This window comes from Rhincodon typus, chromosome 24 (genome assembly GCF_021869965.1).
Source record: "Rhincodon typus isolate 14 chromosome 24, sRhiTyp1.1, whole genome shotgun sequence".
Classification (NCBI taxonomy): Eukaryota; Metazoa; Chordata; class Chondrichthyes; order Orectolobiformes; family Rhincodontidae; genus Rhincodon; species Rhincodon typus.
This window is the reverse complement of record NC_063355.1, coordinates 6,368,067-6,390,332: the sequence shown is the minus strand read 5'-3', so window position 1 is coordinate 6,390,332 and position 22,266 is coordinate 6,368,067. Positions and strand designations below refer to the sequence as shown.

At 38.6% G+C, this 22,266-nt stretch overlaps 1 protein-coding gene across 1 annotated transcript in view; it reads left to right on the top strand.

The window, feature by feature from the left end:
• Nucleotides 1-821: 821 nt before the first annotated feature.
• LOC109923442 (RING-type E3 ubiquitin-protein ligase PPIL2-like) overlaps nt 822-22,266 on the top strand; it is a 76,835-nt gene continuing 55,390 nt past the window's right edge. Inside the window, exons 1-2 of the mRNA XM_048611552.1 lie at nt 822-934; nt 2,532-2,588. Of these exons, the coding sequence (XP_048467509.1) occupies nt 897-934; nt 2,532-2,588 (95 nt within the window). The 5' untranslated portion in view covers nt 822-896. The remainder of the gene's footprint in view (nt 935-2,531; nt 2,589-22,266) is intronic.

Here is a 22,266-nt window from a genome sequence, read left to right as displayed (position 1 = left end):
GATCTAGACAGAATTAACATCATTCGTGGGCAAAATTCAACATTATGTGGCCCATTATAGCCTCAGTGAGCAGTGAAATGCAACTAACAGACTGTAAATTCTGACAGTCTCAAAGCTAATTAGCAACATTTGTTTGGTGAAGTGATGCCCATGATTTATCAGATAAAAATTAGCTATCAGAATCATTCTGATGTATGTTGTATCAGTGAAATTGCAGTCTCTAGTATTTGAACACTGCAACAGCCACTGGAATAGGAAGGTTTTGCTAAACACCACCTCTTTTTGGCATTGTTGGATAACATTTACATTGATGTGCCTGCAATAGCCAGTAAGCCAGTATTTTTCAACCATGCATTCTAAAACGAAACAGTACATTTAAAAGTGCATCATCTTATTAATTATAGAATTAGTAGTTACTCTTATGCTTTGACTTCTCACGTTGATTATAATTATTACTTGAAAGAAACAATGGTATATGTCACTTTAGAACATTTCTGACATTCCTCGTCCACTTGTATGTTTGGGAGAGCAACAGTACAGAATTGTGAGACTTTCCGTTGCAATAATTCCACAAAACCTGCAAAGATATTTCTTCCGCTCATTGCGTACAATGTGAACTGCTTGTTATTGTAAGTCCCAGTAATAAACATGGTGATATCAAAGGCAAGATGATGAAAATTTGAAATAAAAATAAAATATTAGAAATGCTCAGCAGATCTAGCAGTAACAATGGAGGGAGAAGCAGAATTAATGTATCAAATTTATGAACTTTCATTCAAACTTTATGCCAATATGTTTCTCCCTTTCTGTCTCCAGGTGGAGAATCATACTGGGGAAAACCTTTCAAGGATGAGTTCAAACACAACCTGTCACATGCAGGGCGAGGCATCCTTAGCATGGCCAACTCAGGACCCAACACCAACAAGTCGCAGTTGTAAGTAATTGTTCAGCAGTCTCTATTTACTCTAGTCCCTCAAGTCAGCAAGATCATTGCAAACTATTTTGTTGAAAAATGTTTAGAAAATCAGAAATATGCACATATTATTTCTTGATAGATTAGACATACATTGTGCAAGCCTACACTGCACTTATAATTTCATGTTTAAGTAGAACTGTTCTGCTTTTTATGTATATGGGATTAAGTAAAGAACTACGTTATAAGACTGTAGGAAATCTGATTCTCATTTATCATGTGAGCACTTCCTTTGCCCACAATGCTTTGCAAAATAAAATATTTAGAAATCTTAATAGATAACCACAGCGTAATACACAGCAGTAAAACTTGTTTCACCAAATGGATATTGGGAAATGTAATGAAAGAAATGAGTTCAGTGCTGGACTCCACATCTCCCTTAAAACAATCAAATTGGAAGCCGTTGTAACATCATTAAATTTCGTACAACCAGATCCAAATGTTTAACATCTTCATTCAAAATAAATAGGCTTACTTTTCAGTGCCTTCTCTTCCATCAATTGTCTACAGTACAGAACAGCTGATAATGGGTTTTGTTTTGAAGCTTATAACACTATAAATGGAAGCGTTTTTGAGAATCGATATGTAATGGCCAAAAAGTGTTTCTTTAATCTTTGTTAAAGGTAAAGTCTCTTCAGCTTTAACTACGGAAAATGTAGTTTCTGGCTTATGTATGTTAAGTATTTCTTTTTAAGATTATCTAAACCTGGACCTTTTTTTGCTGCAATATTTTTAAAAATTTAATTAGTTCCTACCTGGTGCGCGTACACAGTTAGCATTTTGCAATTTTTTTAACAGTTTCAGTCTATTTTCAGATTAAAGCTATACTGCACCTTTGAAGTTGAACAAGATCAAAGTGTTGGCATAGATCTGTAGCTCGGGTTGTGGGTGAGGTTGTTGACTTGCTTGCTGAGCTGGCTTGTTTTCATTCAAACGTTCCGTCACCATGCTAGGTGACATCATCAGTGAAGCCTACGGTGAAGTGGTGTTATTCTGCTCGGCTTGGAATTTATACTGTCTGCTTCGTTTTGGTGAGTAGTGTCATTTCTGGTTTTGTTCTGTATTGGTTTGTATATGGGGTCCAATACTATGTGTTTGTTGATTGCGTAAAGGGTGGAGAGCCTCTAGGAATGTAACCTAACCATGGCAGCCCAAGCCAAACATAGACACGCACGGAAATTCCTAGAGGCATGGTTCTCCACCCAAAATGCAATCAACAAACATATAGAATTGGACCCCATATACAAACCCATACAGATCAAAACCGGAAATGACACGACTCACCATAACAGACCGGACAGTATAAATTCCAAGCGGAGTAGAATAACATTGCTTCATCAGAGGCTTCGCTGATAATGTCACCTACCATGGTGACAAAACGTCAGAACGAACAAGCCAGCTCGGCAACAACCTCAGTTGAACAAGATATTTTTACAAAATGAGAGTTAACGTTTTGGGTCCAGTGACTCTTCCTCAGAACTCAATTCTTTCGGTTTTTATTTTTACAAATGTTGATTCTGGTTGAAGACCTTTTTTTAAAACTCTTTTGTCTTCTCAGCTTCATTACATTCCGCTCATGTGTCTACCTAGACAAGAAGCACACAGTGTTTGGAAGGTAAGAGGTATTTGAAATACACAGCAGGTCAGTCAACATCTGTAAAGAGAACCACAGGTTAATATTTTGGATGTAGGCACTTATCAGTAAATCTTTACAAGCTGGGTATTTCTCAGTTTTTGAGGACAAGGAAGACCTTAGTAGTTCTCCTTTGCGGGTGCACGCAAAAATGTTTCCTTTCTTCTTTCTCCAATTTTTGTTGTTTCTTTCCTACCACAGGAAGGAACAGCAAGGGGTACTGTGTCCTCTGTGTGAGAAGTTTCAGCTGGTTTTAGGAAGATAGAGGAGAAAATGGAAATAAGTTGGCACTTCTCATTATCCTCTCAAGATACAGTGTCCATCTTCACCAAACTGCATTCAAATTCTTAGATTTGTATTTTAACTTACAATCATGCAGTGTAAAAATAATACCTTAACTAGGAACTGCCAATGATTCCCAATAGTTTTGAAATGCATAACTGGAAAGCTGAAAATAATTTTCTCCGGCATAATTTGTACGCCGGAGTCGGAAGACTGTGAAATCCGAGTCTGGAAACTAGAGGCTTGTGGAAGGAGGTAAAGAGGGTTCTGCTGTGCTAGTGTTAGAGAAAACCCAGTAGAATGTTTAGCAGTATAGGTTTTCACATTGTAGTCTTCAGACTCCATACATTCAAAGAGGGAGCTGTATGTGTGCTATGACACCAGATGATTAGCCCTGTGTTTGTTGCTTTACTAGCATATTATCTCTGTTCTGGATAAGAATTAAAATATATTTGCACTTTTGATGGCCCTGCATTATCTTTTGTTACTGACACGGAGACCTAGATTCCCCTGTCCTGACTTAGCGCTTGTATTTGCACTGGCATCTCACAAGGAGAAATGCAAAATCCACTCATTTACAGAACAAGAAGTTACCTCAACATGGTTTACTGTTGTAAATTTTAAACATGATAAGCAAAGAAACTGAACATAAAAATGAAGGAATGGCGGTGAATCACCCAGCTGATTTTTTTGCAAAAATGTACTACTAGAGTTATAAGCACATTCCAAACCATTTCAAGTTGCATATTGCATTCTCTGTCATACAGTACAACTTTTGTGCATTGAATATGTTTCCCTTTTAGGTGCCTTCAAAGCATTTGTAATATCTGTGACATTTACTATATGCAAGCATATATCCAACCCAGTGGTACACTATGGCTAAAAGACCTTAGATAGTGGCCTTTCAAAAAGCTTTAATGTGTACCTTAGCATGTAGCCCTGGATTTCAGATTATGCCAGTCTGCAACACTTGATCTAGGACAAATGCTTCTGCTCCCATCGGATACGTGAAATTCAGAAGCTATTTGCTGTATTTCACTATTCACTTTATGGGTTCACAATGCAAAAGTTGTTTCATCTTCATGCAATCTAGTTTCAGATGTCCAAGTAAAATGGGGGTCCAACCATTGAGCAATAAAGAGCCAAAGACCTATGTTGGATTCTGAAGGCTTCCTCATGCTCTGATATGATCTGACATTATTCACAATGGATGTTTAAGCAAAAAGAATGCAAGTGACCCTTTATTGCACTCTCCATGATGCCCATTTTCACAAACTTTCCCCAACTTTAGGAAAGGACAGTGGCTCAGTGGTTAGCACTGCTGCCTGACAGAACCAGGCACCCGGGTTCAGTTCCAACAATGGGTGCCATTCTCCCTGTGTCTGCATGGGTTTCTGTCAGGTGCTCCGGTTTCCACCCACAGTTAGGGTCAGAGAAACAAGGAATCTTGTAGTACAAATACATTAATTATTCAAAGTTGCGCCAGAAATTAGCAACACCACACATAAAAAAGACAAACCAGGCTTTAGGGTTTATGTTTTAGAAGGATGCAACTGAAGATTATAGGAGTTTTCCAAACCTGCATCAGATCTTGATTAAATTATTCTTGGAGTAAAGGCAAAGTTGCCATAGTCCTCCCAAATCATAGGCTGCTCTTTCATTAGAGAACAAAAACTGCTGATCACCATACCTCAGGCCATGGGAGAGGTTGAGAACGAGCACCTTCATGTTTACCTTAACTGTATAGGCATTATTCTACTTTGCAAAGCAGCCATCTAGCCAACTGAGCTAACTGACACCCTAAGTACTTTATCATGAAAACTATATAGATGCATTGGAGAGTGTGTAGAAAAGGTGACAAGAATGAAACCGGGAAGACATGGGTGTACGTTTCAAGAAAGAATTGACAAGATGGATCTCCTCTCTGTTGAAAACAAGAGACTGGAGGGTGACCTTGAAAATGGTGAAATGTTTTGTTAGATTGGTTACAGAATGAGTTTCCTGTTGTGGAGAAGAGCATAACCAGAGACCATCAATATAAGATAGGCATAAAGCAAAGAAAAAACTTGTTCACCTAAGGACTGGTGAAAGCATGGAGCTTACTACCATCAGGAATAGTTGACGTGAGTTCTATACTGCCATTAAGGGAAAGCCAGGCAAGCCTGAGGGACAAATAAATAGATGGCTACCCTGATAGATTTAGATGTAAAAGGATAGGAAATGGTTCAAGTGGACATGAAGATTGGCATGGCTGGTTGTGATGATTGGCCTGTTTCTGTGCTGTATAGCACATATAATCCTATATTGCTATGTTCTTGGTATACAACTTAATGAACTAGTAAATATAGATCAGGCAGGCATTGAGAAAAAGGAATTATGGCATTAGACCCAAGCTCTCTGGAAGCCCACTCTCACACTTAACATTTGCATATAATTTATCCTATGACATCAGTACAAGTTGTTGCAATGAAGACTGCCTGTGTTTTGAGACTGAATAATTTGACATTACGTTAATTCATGAATCACATTGTTTAGATAAATGTTTAGCCATTGAATTGCTACCAATTCAAATCTAGTCATTGCGCTTGGGACAATACTTGTTGTGGTTCTTTGATTCCATGCTTTCATCGCACAAATATTGATTTTTCTCTTTCACTGTAAACAATGCTTTAGCCTTTTGTTGTACTTTTACGAAGATTGAAAAAAATTATTGCGAACATTCCATTGAGCTAAGCAGCTTTTTCAAAAAATTGTCGTGCAATCTGTTCTTTACTAAATACATCAACTTGCAGAGGCCTGCCTACAAGTCTGTGTTAAGCAGAGTTTTGAGATAGCCAAGGAGGTCCCCGAGTATCTCAATTTGCCTGTAAAAAGACTTTGTCAACAAAACAAATGAAAACCAGGTGATGCAGTAAGTGTGTGAAAACATTTTTTTATTATTCAATTTGTTTGCACCTTTTCTTGAATCAGCCTAGTCATCCAAATATTTCTTGAATGGAAAAGATTGAGATGTACTGATGTACAAAAAGACTTGGGTTTCCTTGGTCATGAGTCACTATAAACTAACGTGCAGTTCAAGAGAACCATGCAGGGAGTTTCTTAGAACAGCACGTTCTGGAACCAAGCAGAGAGCCGGTTATCTTAGATTTGGCATTGCACAGAACGACAGGATTGATTAATGACCTCAGAGTAAAGGCACTGCTTGGTAGCACCAATCTCAATATGATTGTATTTTACAACCAGTTTGAAAGAGAGAAGATTGAGTCACTGACTTGTATTGTAAACGTAAATAAGGGAAACCCTGTGGGCAAAAAGCCAAGCCAACTGAATTGAGCTGGCAGACTAGTTTGGGGGTAAATCAATTGAGGTACAGTGGCAGACTTTTAAAGGACTATTTCAGAATACTCAGATTAAACATATTCCTACTGTAAAGTAAAATTCTAAGGGAACACCCAGCATCCATGGTTAACCAAGGAAGTTAGGGAAAGAAACAAACTTTAGGAGAAAACATAAAACCGCACAAAAGATGCAGGTCAGATAATTGGTCAGAATGTAAAGAATGTCAGAGGTTGACTGAAAGGTTAAAAAGGAAATCAGAGTTTAAGGGGAAGCTAGCAAGAAATGTGAAAATGAATGGCATGGGTTTTTACACGTATTTAAAAAGGAAGAGAGTATGTAGTATGGGTGTTTGTCGTCTATACAGTGAGAATGGGGAGTCAATTATAAAAAATAAAGAAGCTGCGGTTGAAATGAGCAAGTATGTTGCTTCTACCTTCACTGTAGAGGGGTACAAAAAGCATTCCAGTAATAGATGTAAATCAGGAAGTAATAGGAAAAGAAGACCTTAGCAAAATCCGAATCACTAGGGAAGTGGCAGTGAGCAAATTTTGGAGCTGTTGGCTGACAATCACTGGATCCAGACGGACTTCATCCTGGGGCCTTAAAAGAGGTGGCCAATGAAGTTGTTGATATTTCAAAATTCCTTAAATTCGAAAAAGGTTCCATCAGATGGGAAAGTAACAAATTTCGCCCTTCTTTGCAAGAAGGGAGGGAGGCAGAAAACCAGAAATTGGCCGGTTAGCTTAATGTCTGTCATGGAGGAGGTGTTAGAATCATTAAAGAGGTTATAACTGACAAAAATGCAAGGTAATCAGGAAGAGTCAGCATGGTTTCTTGAAAGAGAAATCCTGTTGGAGTTCTTTGAAAGAGTAACATGTTGTAGGTAAAGAGGAGATTGTTTAATAAATGTACTTGGATTATCAGAAGGTATTTAATAAGGTGCCAGATCAAAGGCTAATGTGGAAAATAAAAGCTCACGATGTAGCAGGCCAGATATTAGCACAAATAGAAAATTAACTGACTGGCAGAAACAGAAAATGCGTAATTTGTTCCTTGTCTGATTGGCAGGATGAGACAAGTGGAGTCCCACTGAAATCTGTTCTGGGGCCTCAGCTTCTTAGAATTCAAATTAATGGCTTAGTTGAGGGGAGCGAAGGCATGGTAGCTCAATTCAGGGATGAAACCAAGACAGATAAGAAAATATGTTATGAACAATATGCAAGAAGTTTGTGAATGGGTACAGATAGGTTGAGAGCAGAGAGAGAGATCAAGCAGAAAGAGTATGATCTGGGAAAATGAAAATTTTTAAATTTGGTAGGAAGAATGACAAAGCTGAAGTTTACCTAAATGAACAAAAACTGCAGAATTCCAAGCTGCAGAGGGATCTAGCTCTTCTGGTGGATGCAACACGAAAGGTTCATATTCAGGAACTGCATGTAATCCGGAAGGCTAATAGGATACTATCCTTTATTGCAAGAGGAGTTGCAAGTAAAAGTCAGGATGTTATGCTTCAGTCGTATGAGTGAGGCCAAACCTTGAATACTGTGTGGAGTTTTGGTCTCTCTGTTTCAGGGAAATGCAAATACACAGTGCGGTTTAGGGGAGCCTTACTGGCTTGGTACCTGCAATGAGTGTTTTGTCTTTTAAAGGCAGTTTGAATAGGCTGAGCTTGTTTCCAATGGAGTTTAGAAGAGAAGTGTTGATTGAAGCATACAGGATCCTGAATGGTCTTCTCAAGGTGGACATAGAAATCATATTTCCTTTTGTGGATGCAAGCACTGTACATGAGGACATTTTCCAATGAAAGAAAATCCACTTTTACCACTGGCTCCGTCAGTAGAAAGCCCATCAATAAGATGACAATGAAAGATAGCCAGGGTTCATAACAATAAAGCAACTTTCTAAACAAGAAAACTAAAGAACTGCAGTTGCTGGAAATCTGAAACAAAAACAGCAATTGCTGGAGGAAACTCAGCAGGTCTGGCAGTATCTGTGGAGAGAAAACAGAGTTAATATTAGATAAAAACCAAAAGAACTGCAGATGCTGTAAATCAGAGACAAAATTAGAAATTGCTGGAAAAGCTCAGCAGGTCTGGTAGCATCTGTGGAGGGAAATCAGAGTTAACATTTGGGATCAAAACACTAACTCTGATTTCTCTCCACAAAATTAATGTTGGTCCAGTGATCCTCCTCCAGAACAACTTTCTGATGTCAGTATATTTTCAAAGATTTCCAACATTCAAATGATTGCAAAAACAACACTAACAGGATTACTGCAGGGTCACATTAATTTAATTAAAAGGAAATATACTTTTATTTTCGTGATAGAAATACGAGAACAGATAAGGGCAAGAAGTTAGAAATAGCAAGTCTGAGCTAAACGCAAAGAGAGGCAGAGTGGAAGCAAGGCAGGAAAAATAGAGTGAGCAAATAGCAGACATTTGCAGGAAGAGTCTTTGTTGAACGCAATGGGGGATCCACAATCGATGATTTTTAAAACCCTGCTGTTGATATTTGGGAGAGTTGACATTTCCCAGCGCATTTATTATGTAAAAAGTGTCAGCAATCTGCCGTGTGACAAATATATGTACAGTTGGCCAGACCAAAACGAAACTCTCTTTAACACCTGCGTAATTGTTAGCCAACAGTTTCTCCCCTATATTCTTTGATCTTGATTTCTTGAAATGATTTATTCCAAAATATCAAAATTAAATGAAAGCTGTTAAGATGCTTATTCTATATAGTCAGAAGCAAAACACCTGAATTAAGGATAGAGAACCAATCTCAATGTCACTGTAATGAAGCAATGAAGTAATTACCTTACTTCTGAGAAAATTGTTTGTTGGGCTACTTTCGTGCATATTTCCTTGTTATTTCATGGTTTCTTTGTGTTTAAATTTGGTGACTGATTTAGAAGTGTTATTCTCAGTGCAGACATTATGGTGATGGGTGCAGGATCAGAGCAGCAAAGCTTTTTTCTGTTGCAAAAACTAGATTTATGAATTTGAAAACCGGTTGTTAGATAGGAAAGAATATTGCGATACGTCGGTATTAATGTGCCGAATGTGTTTTGAGTTCACAATTTGTCCAAAATTTCATGCAATGCTCTTACGTTCAGAGTTTAATCTTTAGTACTTGAACAAGAATTTTTTTTGAAAAACAAGTCAAGCCCCTGCCTTTATGATTTTGGTGTTAAAACACTTTAATTGTTTGTAAACCAAAACATTTTACAGTCTTGCCTGGCTCAAGGTACAACTTTCTTTCGAAGTGAAACTCAATTTCAGTTGAATGCCAAAAAAGTACTCATTAAGCAAAAAAAATTCAATCAGGAATACCATTTAAACATCTTTACTGTGTAACAACTATTCTGATCAAGAAGCCCTAGCAAAATTGAGGTGATGGATATCAGAAGCAAAGCACCTAAATGTAGGTATTTGCAAAGGATAGTGGTTGTGGTCGTTGGAAGTCAATTATCTCTGCTCAAGGCAGCCATACAGGGTTTCCTCAGGATAGTGTTAAGATCCAAAGTGATACTTTCAGAGTGCTTAGTCCCCCATTTGTAACATCTCAGATATTGAATGAGTTTGTAACCATATGCAGCAAGATCTGAACATTGCTCGCATTGGAGATAAATGATAAATAACTTGCATAGCACACAGACAATGACCATCTCCAACAAGACAGAATCTGACTATCTCCCCTTGACATTCATTAGCATTTATCATCATTGCATTTTCCACCATCAACATCCATGGGATTGCTATTGACCAGAAATGTGATCAAACCAGCCATACAATTATGAGAACATGTCCAGAAGCAGGGAATTCTACAGCAAATATTCAAATCCTGACTTCCCAAAACCTGTGTGCCATGTTCAAGGCACGAGTCAGGACCGTGGTGGAGTACTACCCATTTGCCTGGATGGGTCCAGCTTCAACCATACTAAAAAGCTCAGCATCAATCAGGACAAGATGACCTGTTTAATTGACATCCATCTATCAAAGTAATCACTCACTGCCACAACTGACACCATCTGTAAAATGCACTGCAGCAACTCATAACGCCTCCTTTGATAGCACCTTCCAAACTTGTGAGCTCTACCATCTAGAAGATCAGCAGGCTCCAAGGAATATCACCTGCAGGCTCCCCTCTAAGTTACAATCCAGTCTGTTTTAAACTATATCTCTGTACTTCACTGTTGCCTGGCCAAAATCCTGGAACTGTCTACCTAACAGCAATGTTGGTATATGTCGAATACATGGATTGTAGTGGTTCAAGAAAGCAACTCACCACCACCTTCTCCAGGACAATTAGAGATGTGCAATAAATGCATATGATACCATTGTACCTCACTACAAGTTTGGCAATCTGTATATCTTCCACACCACAAACAGGTTTTGCAAAAATTCTAATGCAGGAAATATGTTTGCAGTCTAGCAAATAATGTGTAGCAAATGTAACTTTGTAAGCAGAGTTGGCAGCCAATCAACCTTTTTTTTTTCCTAATTCACTCATAGGATGTTGGCAGGGCCAACATCTAATGTCCATCTCTAGTTGCAGCTCACCACCTACCTTCTCAAGGACAGCTAGGGATAGGCAATAAATGTTAGTCCAACCTGTGATGCTGACATCCCATGAGACAAGTTAACAAAAAAAGGGATAGCCACTTGCTAAAAAGAACTTAAATATTTTTGTGGACAAGTACTTTCCAAACCCACAAACTCCACCACCTAGAAGGACAATGGCAGAAAATGTACAAGAACATCAAATGTATGTTTCCTTCCATATCACTTGCCAGTCCAATTCAGACCTGTATCACCATTCTTTCATGGTCAGGGAGTCAGATTCGCAACCAAGCAGCACCGTGGGGGTACCTAACCACATGGACTTCAGCAGTTCAAGAAGGTTCACCACCACCTTTCAAAGAGCTAAAATTATGACCTTACTGCAGTCACTATGCTTTTAAAACAGGAGCAGCATGTTAGTGACACATATCCCAAAGACTGAACAGCCATTTTTATTGCTGCTGGCGTTAGCCTTTTCAGCTGGAAGTTCAGTTGAGTTCGGATTTTGGTACCACCAACAGTTGTCTCAGATCCCTTCTGTTCAATACAAATGGTGGCTGTTCCACATGAAAGGTACAATAACCTTATTGGTCAGCATCAATCAACATTGCTCATGCTTAGTTAACAGTAAGCTGTCATAATCAGAATGTAAATCATACAGTCCAGTAGAGAAACTAATAAATAATCATAATTAGCCTGGGGAGAAGGAGGATGTCCTTTAATTTAAGTTGATTAAACTACTTATTGACTGTTTAGTGAGCACCAGGTTCATGTGTTTAACGTTGTACTTTACTTGAAATTAGCTTCTTATCTGCTTCTGAACAAAGGGCACCTACGCATTCCTACAGATGATTGATATCCAGCACGTGATTCTGCTGGTGAAGTGACCAGACATTGATCTAAAGTTGCATCATGCTGCGAATTGAGTAAACAGGTTTATTTATTTTGATTTGATAATAAACTAGGTACAGCAGGAGTGCAATAGCAGGGTCATGTGTCTTGTGACACACATTTTATTAGAACACAGACTTTACAAAGTCATACTAGGGTTATCAATGGGTAATAAATAGTTCACAAATTTTGTATAAAAACATAAGTTCCTGGAAAATCTCAGCAGGTCTGGCAGCATCTGTAAAGAGAAAATCCGTTAACATTTCAGGTCTGGTGACCCTTCCTCAGAAGTTCTGATGCGGCCAGACCTGCTGAGCTTTTCCAGCAATTTCTGTTTTTGTTCCTGATTTACAGCATCAGCAGTTCTTTTGGTTTTCACAAAATATTGTGTTCCTTAGACACTTAGATTCAGGAAATGATAGTTACAACATGACACAGATTTATGTCTAAACTGAGAATGTGTGAGAAATAGGTGAAAAGGAGCAGAGCAACAGCTTGTCATTAATGGAACAAAGTGGGAAAATCGTGCTGAATGAGGTGCCCAGGTATTGTTGAGAGCTTGAAAGTTTCTCATTTGCACTGTCTTTTGAAGGAAATATTAAATCCAAGATGTACTGTCTCCCTTTTCAGGTCCACTGACTCTTTTTCAAAGAAGTACATGGGACTTCTCCATCATTTAATCGTCAACCAGTGTCACAAGATATATTCTAATCGGTCTATTCAGAGATGTTATTACATGTCTCTGGAGCAGGTGGAACTTGAATTCAGGACTTCTGGTTCAGATGTAGAGACACTACCACTGTACCACAAGGACCCCCAACCAGTGTTACAAAAGCAAATGATTTGCTCATTATCACACAGCTGTTTGGGACCTTATTAGTCTGCAAGTTGCCTGCCACATTTCTTCTATGACATCAATGACTGGACCAGTGACGCTTCTAAAGTATTCTATTGATTTTAAAGCATTTTCAGATATCCTGAAATTGCAGATGTTGCTTGCTAAATGCAAGTCTTTCTTTTAATAATGATTTGCAAAATGATTAGATTTAAAAGTGATAGCAACCTGAAGGGAGCAATCAAATGTGGTGGGACACCCAAACCAAACAACTTAAGTATGTGAAATAGTAAGAACTGCCGATGCTGGAGTCTGAGATAACACAGTGTGGAACTGGAGGAACACAGCAGGCCAGGCAGCATCAGAGGAGCAGGAAAGCTGATGTTTCGGGTCAGGACCCTTCTTCAGAAATGGGGGAGATGAAGGGGGCTCTGAAATAAATGGGGGGGCGGTGATAGCAGGTAGGTAGTGGTGGGGATTGGTCAGTGAGGTGGCAGAAGCGGATAGGTGGGAGTGAAGACAGACAGGTCAGTGAGGCAGGGATGAGGGGGTGTTGCTCGTCTTGGGATGAGGTCAGGGGTGGGGAAGCTAGTAAAGGTGAGTGTAGGTAGGTAGTGGTGGGGATTGGTCAGTGAGGTGGGAGGAGCAGATAGGTGGGAGAGAAGATGGACAGGTCATTGACCTGAACTATACTTCAATCATGTCATCCATCACTCTTCTAGACTCCAGTGGAACCAACCCTAGTCTGTTCAACCTTTCATCATAAAATTATTACTCATTCCAGGTATCAGTCTAGTAAATCTTCTCTGAACCTCCTCCAATGCATTTATATCCTTAAATAACGAGACCAAAAATGCATGCAGATGCTATTTCACTAATACCCTGTACAACTGAGACATAGCACCCTTACTTGTATATTCAGTTTTTTTCATAATAAAAAGTAGTATTGCATGGCTTTTGTTTGTACTTGCTGTACCTGCATATCAACATTTTGTGACTCAAACACTAAAAACCTAGATTCCCCTGCACCTCAAAATTCTGTAGTTATTCTCTGTCTTAGTAATGCTTTGCCTTTTTTTTATTCCTTCTGCCAAAATGAATAATTTCACATTTTCCCACATTTTTAATCTGGCAGGTTTTTGCCCACTCACTTAACCTACCTGCATCCATCTGCGACCTCTGTATGTCGTCTTCACAATATACTTTCCTATTTCTTTATGTCATCTATAAATTTAGCTACCATGCCTTCATTCCCTTCATCTAAATAGAATCATTGATTTGAATTTATTCCAGATCTACTTTTCTTGATAACTAAATCAATATAATTTTAAGCCCCGCAAGCCTACTCCCAGTTTGAAATTCAACTCTAGTCATATTAATAACACACAACTGAAATACTGCAGTGCCGCCCCATAAATAATCAACATGCATCATGAAGATGTCTGCAACTTTTTATGGTACAAATGAAGGATTGCAGAATCTGCTTTTAATTGAGCACAATCTGTTTCCCACGAAACAGATCTCGTCAAAAATTAGCATACCCTGAAAGCATCATTCAGGCAATGGACATCTGTCTAGCTTGCACAGTTTTCCTTCTGCATCTGTTGCGTCTTTAGATAGTTTTTTTTAAAAGTTCTCTCTGAAATGTATCGACTTGCAATAATGCAGCTTCCATGTCAATTGGCTTAAATTCCCATGAATACATGGCAAAAAAGCTCCAACAATTCTTAAGATTACTTTTCTAACTGTAAGAAGTGTCCATCCTAATATCTGTATCATCCAGTTGCTCTTCAAAACACCCAAAAAGTCTTTGCATGAGAACATTTCATAGCTGAAACAAAGTTTCAGAATAAACTCCAAATTCTCTTTCAAACTGTCCAACTCCCTTAGTTTTGCCTTTCTTTTTTGTTTTTTGGCTGCCACCTATACTTCAGAGGGCCTGTGCTTCTAGTTCCATTTCCAAGATGTTCTGTGATAATTGTTTCATTTTCTAATCTCTTCAAGCTGCAGCTTCCATATTTGCCAGGACCAACACTGCAGCTTCCTGCATCATCTAAAGCTCTTTATTTCGGTATATTATTTTCTGATGTAAGAGTCATTTTCGCACTCATTGTAGTTGCACTGTGCTTTCTTACCATGACCAATTGAACCAATACTTAAACTTACCAGTAAACATTTCCTCTTTATCAGACGATCATCGTATCCTTCTTGTAACTATTCCCCACTGGAATATGTTTCATCCAAGTACCGAGTCTGGTAAATCAGCCAGTAAATGTGATAGCTGTGTCTGTGTGCCATAATTATTCACTGTACCATTATACACCCCTTGATCTACTGCTGTCCGTTCTTAGGAACCTAATCTTAAAGCACAGCACAATGTGCTTAATTTATTTCATCAACAGGTCAGAGACTGAGTTTTAGTAATTCCAATTAATTATAAAGAATGAATCTTGACAGTTTGATTGCCGTGTTTGATAAGTACTGTCTTACCATCATGACCTATTAGTTTACCTTTCCATTCTTTATATCCTCTCTTTTATAGATTGTTAAATCTCCTAAACTACTATCTGTTTTAGATGGTCTTATTCAATGCCTCAGTGTATTGTACATTTTCTCCAAGATCCCAATCTTGTGAAAGCGGACTCCTTGCATGTAAATTATTCAGATCTGCAGAGAAGAGGAAACTTAAGTGTAGTACTGTTCGAGCAGGGCCAATATGACACAAAATAGAAGGGAATTTGAGAATTTTGCCCATTGTCTAATTGTTAGAGGCTATATCCTCCAATCATCTGGAGTGATTTTTTTTCAATGAACCACCCATGACGGGGTAGTTATCAATTTGTAGCTTGGTTGATCAGTTAACATTTTATCCAGAATTTCATTTCAGCTTGACTCTAATCACAAATCTATTACCAAAAGGTATAGTATTCATGACCAGGGTCTTCATACTCACACAGATCTATGGACTTGCCAGTGACAAATTCCTCGTCATTATCAATCAGAAACTTCACTGATGTCTCCAATCTGCTCCCCTTCCATTTCTGCATGATTGCGTCAAAACAACTGTTTTACCTTGGATTTCGGAAAAAGACTAAATTTTGTTGTTAGGTCTGTAAAATGTAGATTGAAAATATTTCTTTCTTTGTCCCATATCTGTAGACCCATGGCAACATCAGGTTTTCTTAAGAGGGTATGATAATAACCTGATTGGGTAAACTGTCTGTTAGCTAACTTTTCAAAAATAATTTCCTCGTGATGTTCCACGTCACGTTTCATTTGTACCTTTCTTATAGAAGATTTACCCACTACTTGTGTATCTCCACAGAGACTGCACCAGCACTTATAAAACACCTTACTCTGGCTACTTCAGTTAGAATTACAACTCTGTTTCATGATGCCATTGTGTTGTCATCATTCAACCCAAAGCAGGTAGCACTTTCATATTTCTTAATCTTGTCTCTTGCTACTTCATAAATCAAAATAGCTTTTTAACTAATCTGCCCTACATGCTACTGAAGTACCAAGCACTAACTGGTGCTGCAGTTACAAGGAGTCCACAGGTAGCACATTCGTCAAAGAGCTAAAAACACAGCATTCTTAACTGCTCTCTAAAATGGCCTCAAGAACCAATCATTTAAGGACAATTAAGGATGAGCAACCAATGCCAGCAACATCCACATCTCATTGATGATACTAGTTCAAGTGACACCTGAAGCACCTATTAACTTGTCCTTGTGTTTCCTGGCATTAATTCGTCTGTTATTCATCCTAATTTTGTCTTCTGTAATAGCCAGATCTGTTTACATCAGATTTAATCCTTTTTTTCCTCCATGTCCTTAATCCTCTACTAATAGTGCAGATTTCATTCACTATCTGGGTTATTTTGAAACCTGACCATCATTGAATTGCCTTTTTGTATCACAGCTAAATGTCTCATTAATTCCATGAACTTTGAAAGAAATGGCTGTTTCCTTGGGTCCTATAAATAGTCTCCTTCTCTGAAAACCAAACACCAGGTCAAACCCATTGCCTGCCCACTATGGGACATGTTAACAAATTCAGTGATTTAGATACTGGTATCAATCCAGAGACCCCAAATTTGAATTATGTTATTCTGATGTATTATCGGTTAAGTCCATGATATATCATACAGTGGAATGTCCTACTTCGTGGAAGGTATCAAATTCTGGCCCCCCTTCAAACGCATTTAATGGATCATCTTTCCTGCAGATTGCATCCAAGAACTCTAATAGAAGGTCCAAACCTTCCAATACATTCATCTCAAAAAAAAATCCCTTCCGCCTTCTTTGCTTTATCAGGCTGTAAGGACACTGGGGGACAATAATATGGTCCCACTTTAAACTTCGTATTGGCCATTCCCTACAATGGCCACTAGAATTTTAATTTTAAGTTTGAAAATTTTCTTCTTAGTTTCTAACCTTTGCCTTTGGGCAACCATCCTCTGCTACCATGTTCTTTAAAACCACGTGGTCAAATATAGAACTAACCAATTTTTATACTGTTTAAAAGACTTTTAATTGCAAAACATATTCCAAACATGCACATCCTAACTCACCAACCAGAGTTTCAATCTACTATTTATACATCTTTTGAAGATTTTGCATTTTTGCAGAGATATATACTTTTTAATTAACGCATCATAATATAACACCCTTACATGGCAAATTGGCTTTGACCTTCTGGCCCAAAGGTCGGGACACTACAACTGCACTACATGATCATCTTTAGAGTTTAAAAAATAGAAATTCCTGAAGAAACTCAGCAGGTCTGGCACGTCTGTGGAGAGAAAATTTTCAAGCCCAGTAACCCTTTTTCAGATTCTTCAGTGTATTCCCAGTTATTGGGCATTACCTGCAAGTAACTAAATGCAATTAACTTACAATTAACACAGTGTTCTGGAGTGGAGGCTAAATAGCCTTCCTGATGCATCATGTGGAGGTGCTGGCATTGGACTGAGGTGGACAAGGTCAGAAGTTAGACAACACCAGGTCGTAGTCCAACAGGTTTATTTGAAATCACAGGCTTTTGGAGCACTGCTCCTTCATCAGGTGAAGGTGTGTAAAGCATAATAGACTCTTCAGGATTATCAGGTTGATAATGTTCCTTTTCTTCCATTAATACATGTATTTCACACCTCAAAAATGCTGGAGGTGATCCAGACAATTTTGTTAGCCTCGTAATATGTGATTAATGTTCTAATATTTGCCAAGGAAACAGCCATGTAACTCAATTTGCCTACTAATGTTCTCTATGTCAAAAAATTGAAACACCAGTGGCACAGTAAGTGTGTGAAAATTGTCTTTATTTTTCAGTTTGTTGGTATCTTACAATGGGTTAATCTTGTACAATGCAAGGTATTGAAACATGATGGGAGTTAGCTTTGGAAAAACCCAATAATCCTTGTCTGCTTAGCTTGCTGTCTTCTATGTCTGCCATGTCATCAATGCAGTCAAACATGTTCTTGTGCTGCATTATGAAATCTGAGAGCACCTCTACAGCTTTTGCACCTTCTGCTAGGCAAACAGGTTGATGTGTGGTCAGGCTTTCAACAGTCTCTCCAGGTGATAATCTGCCTTTTCTTCCATTGATACATTTATTCCACTTGCCTGATCTGTGCCTCAAAAATGCTGGAGGTCATCCAGGTAGTTTTGTTAGCCTCACATTGTGTGGTTCATGCCTTGACATTTGCAAAGCAATATGCTTTCTTGGACTTTCTTATCACAAGAATCAGCAGCTTTTCGGTGCCATCTATTTTATTGCAAATCATGGCAGTGATGCGTTCCTCGCTTCGCTTTCCACTATTATGTGTTTTGTCTCTAAACAGTAAAGAGTGATTTGGTAAAGATGGTATAACAGTCCAGTTTCATCCAACTTAAAAATGCCTCTTGGTACATACTCCTTCAAGACTTGGGCCAGATCATTTTGTAGCCATTGCAGGTTTGCCTGTGATTTTGTGCTCTCCTGTTGCGGAACTGCACTCTGGTTGGCGCAGTCATATAACATGCAAACATGAGTTTTACTAATCCTGAGATACCAGGCCAGAATTTAGGGTTATCGCAGGCATTCTTCTATTTAATTTCCTTTTTATGCAGGAATGACTGACAACTTTGTCACCAGTAGAATTTTGGATTATCTGAATTTCACTCATCATGTACTTTATGTATAAACTTTGAATGAAAATTCAGTTTGAAGTAAGTGTTGCCAATGGCAATGTTTCTATTGGTGTGACTAGATTGTTTGCTTGGCACTGGCTGTTGTAATGCCGAGAACATTTATTATGATAAACCATTAACATATCTTATATTCTCAACACAATACAATAGCATAGACATGTGAATAAGTGATCCTCCTCTACAATTCACAAGCAATAAAACCCCTCAAACATAATGGTTACAGTACATAGGTGACTGCTTGTTCCATTGTATCCATGCTGATTCTCTGAAAGAGCAGTTCACCTAATCCCATTCCTCTGCCCTTTCCCTCTCCAGATAATTATCCAATTCTCTTCGGAAGGCCTTAGATATCTCTGCCTTTGCCAACTTCTCAGGAAGTGCATTCCAGATCCTAACTGTTGACTGAGTAAGAAAGTTTTTCCTCGTATTGGCATTGCTTCTTTGGTCAGTCACCTTAAATCCGTATCTTCTAGTTCTCCATCCTTCAACCAATGAGAATAGTTTCTCTCTATCTCATCTGTCCAGGCTATTCCTAATTTTAAACACTGCTATCAGATTTCCTCTTAATCTTCTGGTCTCCAAGAAGAACAGCCCCAACTTCTCAAATCTATCTATTAATTGTAGTTCCTTACCCCTTAAACCATTCTCATGAATATTTCTGCGCTGTCTCTAATCTTTCTTAAAATTGACTGCCCAGACTGGGCACAGAACTTCAGTTGTGGCCAAAATAGTGTTTATACTTACTTGGTACAAATTCCTTGCTTTTACGTTCTATTTAAAAAGCTCAGGATGCCATCTGTTTTGTTAAGCACTTTCTCAATCTACCCTGTCACCTTCAGAGAAACATATATTCCCTGATTTTCTCTGATCATGCAACCACTTTTGAATTATACTTTATCATTTTTCGTTCTTCCTACTAAAATGAATAACTTCACACTTCTCTGCATTAAATTTCTGTAAAATTTCCATTTGTTCACCCATTCCACCAGCCAGTCTTTATCCTCTTTTAGTTTATCATTATCCACCATACAATTCAGATTGTGAAGGATTGATTATGAGTTGCAACATTGCAATTTAGCATTGAGATTTGTATGCAATACATTTGATGTCAACATCAGAGTAAACTAGAGATCCACAGAAAATTCTGGTACACAACAAAGCTGCAAGTCCCTGTAAGTTAGCTAATCCTTTGAATTCTACACCTAGCATCTTCAAAGAATTTTCTGCACATAGTCCTGAAATGCAGAAAACGCTAAACACCGACTGGTAATCTGGAACTCTGCAATTGTACAAATTCATTATCAATCTCACTGATTGGTACACACTACTCAATTTTGTGTCTTTAGGATTTTAAATTGAAGCTAACTGTGCCCACCTTTGACTGTGCCATTCAATCACTCCTTAGTTTACTAGAGATTGGTTCATGGAGCTGTTGGAGTGATGGATGGGCTGACATTCTCAATGAATGTAAGTGAACATATATTTGGAGATGGACTAGGAAGGAGACTGTGATTTTTAATTTGACATGTGCTGAAAGTGTGCTGCAAAGTGCTACCTTGCTCACCAAGAACACATAAACTGATCTCTGATGCAGCACTTGATGAGCAGTGATAATAACTGGTGATAATTAAACTCTGGAGCATTAGATCATCTCTATATCTCTGAGATCCCTGAAAACAGCACTCCAGATTTTAACTACTTTTTACTTCCGGCTGCCTTTTGACCACAGATATTCAAATCAATGAAGTAGATGCTTTAACTCTATTGTCTGAACATGCTGTTGACAAAATGTGGTACTATCTGGTGGATAAGCTACTGTGCATGTTCTATGGTGTGCATTTTGGTAAAAGCTGTGCAGTTTACACTTAAGTAGAATTCATAAACTTGGTATTGAAAGGCATATAATCTGCATTGGTGTGAGCTTATAACCCAGATCTTGCGTTAACCATTGCAAATACACTACTGAGCGGAGTGAAGTAGAGCTATTTTTGTATTTAATGAATGGCTAATATGACTCCAATGGGACAGAATTAGCTGCTTGCAAGGTGAGTTGACTCAACACCAAGGGCTAATATTGTTTGAAATTTCACGAAATTCAGCACAAAATGAGGAAAATCCTGCACAACGGTCGCGTGCCATCAGATGTCACTGTTACACTCATTTACAAATTGGTCAAAGCTGTCTGCTGTTGGTTAAAATATACAACTGCAATGTAATTATTTTATTACTTTCAATGTTCTTGGATTATCTCTCCAAGTTCTCTCCACTGTGAGAAACAAGAATACTAACAAACACCTGAGTACTTCCTTCTACTGTCAGGAGATTTTCAAGGTTCCATGCTGCCCACTTACCAAGTTATGTTTTGCAGTGGAGAGAAAGGGCAAGCAAAGAGTGGCTACGGTCCTGACCAGTGTCAACCTTCTTATAATGACCTCAGCTTTGTGGTTATGATGAGTAACAGTCAGCATTTGCCTTTGCTATGCTGTTAAACTGACATCACCTCTTTGCGCCTTCACATGCACAATTAAGTATAGAAATTCAGATGTTACTTTGATTCCAAACTCCTCCACAGGATGCACAATTGAGATGGAAATGTCAAATTTCTCCGTTCCATCCTAAAGACATAGATTCTTTGCTATAATTTTTAATGTGTATTTTTGATATTCCTGTTTCTACATTAAGCCATTGTGTGTCCTTAAGAACTGTTTTGTTCGTTCTAAAATTATGAATAGTGAGTGGAAACACTGAATGTTACTTTTGCTTCCTTATCTGGCAGAGCGATTGGCTGCTTAGCCAGTTTGATGACATCACTAATGCAGAATGCCAGAGACTCTGTAGAGCTGGTGCAAGAATGAAACAAACATCACGAAAGGTGAAATCCATGCCAGAGAACACTAGATTTTTGTCGGTGCTGCTGACCACAAAATCCTGGCAAAATTATATTAATTAGTTCCCACAGCAAATAGAATCATAGAGTTCTACAGCACGGAAAGGGCAAGTCCTCCTTGCCAACCAGATATCCTAAATTAATCTAGTGCCATTTGCCAACATTTGGCTCATATCCCTCTAAACCCTTCCTATTCATTTACCCATCCAGGTGCCTTTTAAATGTTGTAATTGTACCTGCCTCCACCTCTTCCCCTGGCAGCTCATTCCATACATGCACCACTCTCTGTGTGAAAAACTTGCCCCTTAGGTCACTTTTAAATCTTTCCCCTCTCACTTATGCCCTCTAGTTTTGGACTCTCCTACTCTGGGAAAAAGATCTTGGCTATTCACCCTATCCATGCTCCTCGTGATTTTATAAACCTCTACAAGGTCACCCCTCAGCCTCTGACACTCCAGGGAAAATAGCTCCAGCCTATTCAGCCTCTCCCTACAGCTAAAACCCTCCAACCCTCTTTGCACCCTTTCAAGTTTAACAACATCTTCCTTATAGTAGGGAGACCAGAATTGAACACAGCATTCCAAAAGTGGCCTAACCAACATGACGTCCCAAATCCAATACTCAATGCACTGGCCTTGGCAACACTCCCCAGGACCCTACTATTAAG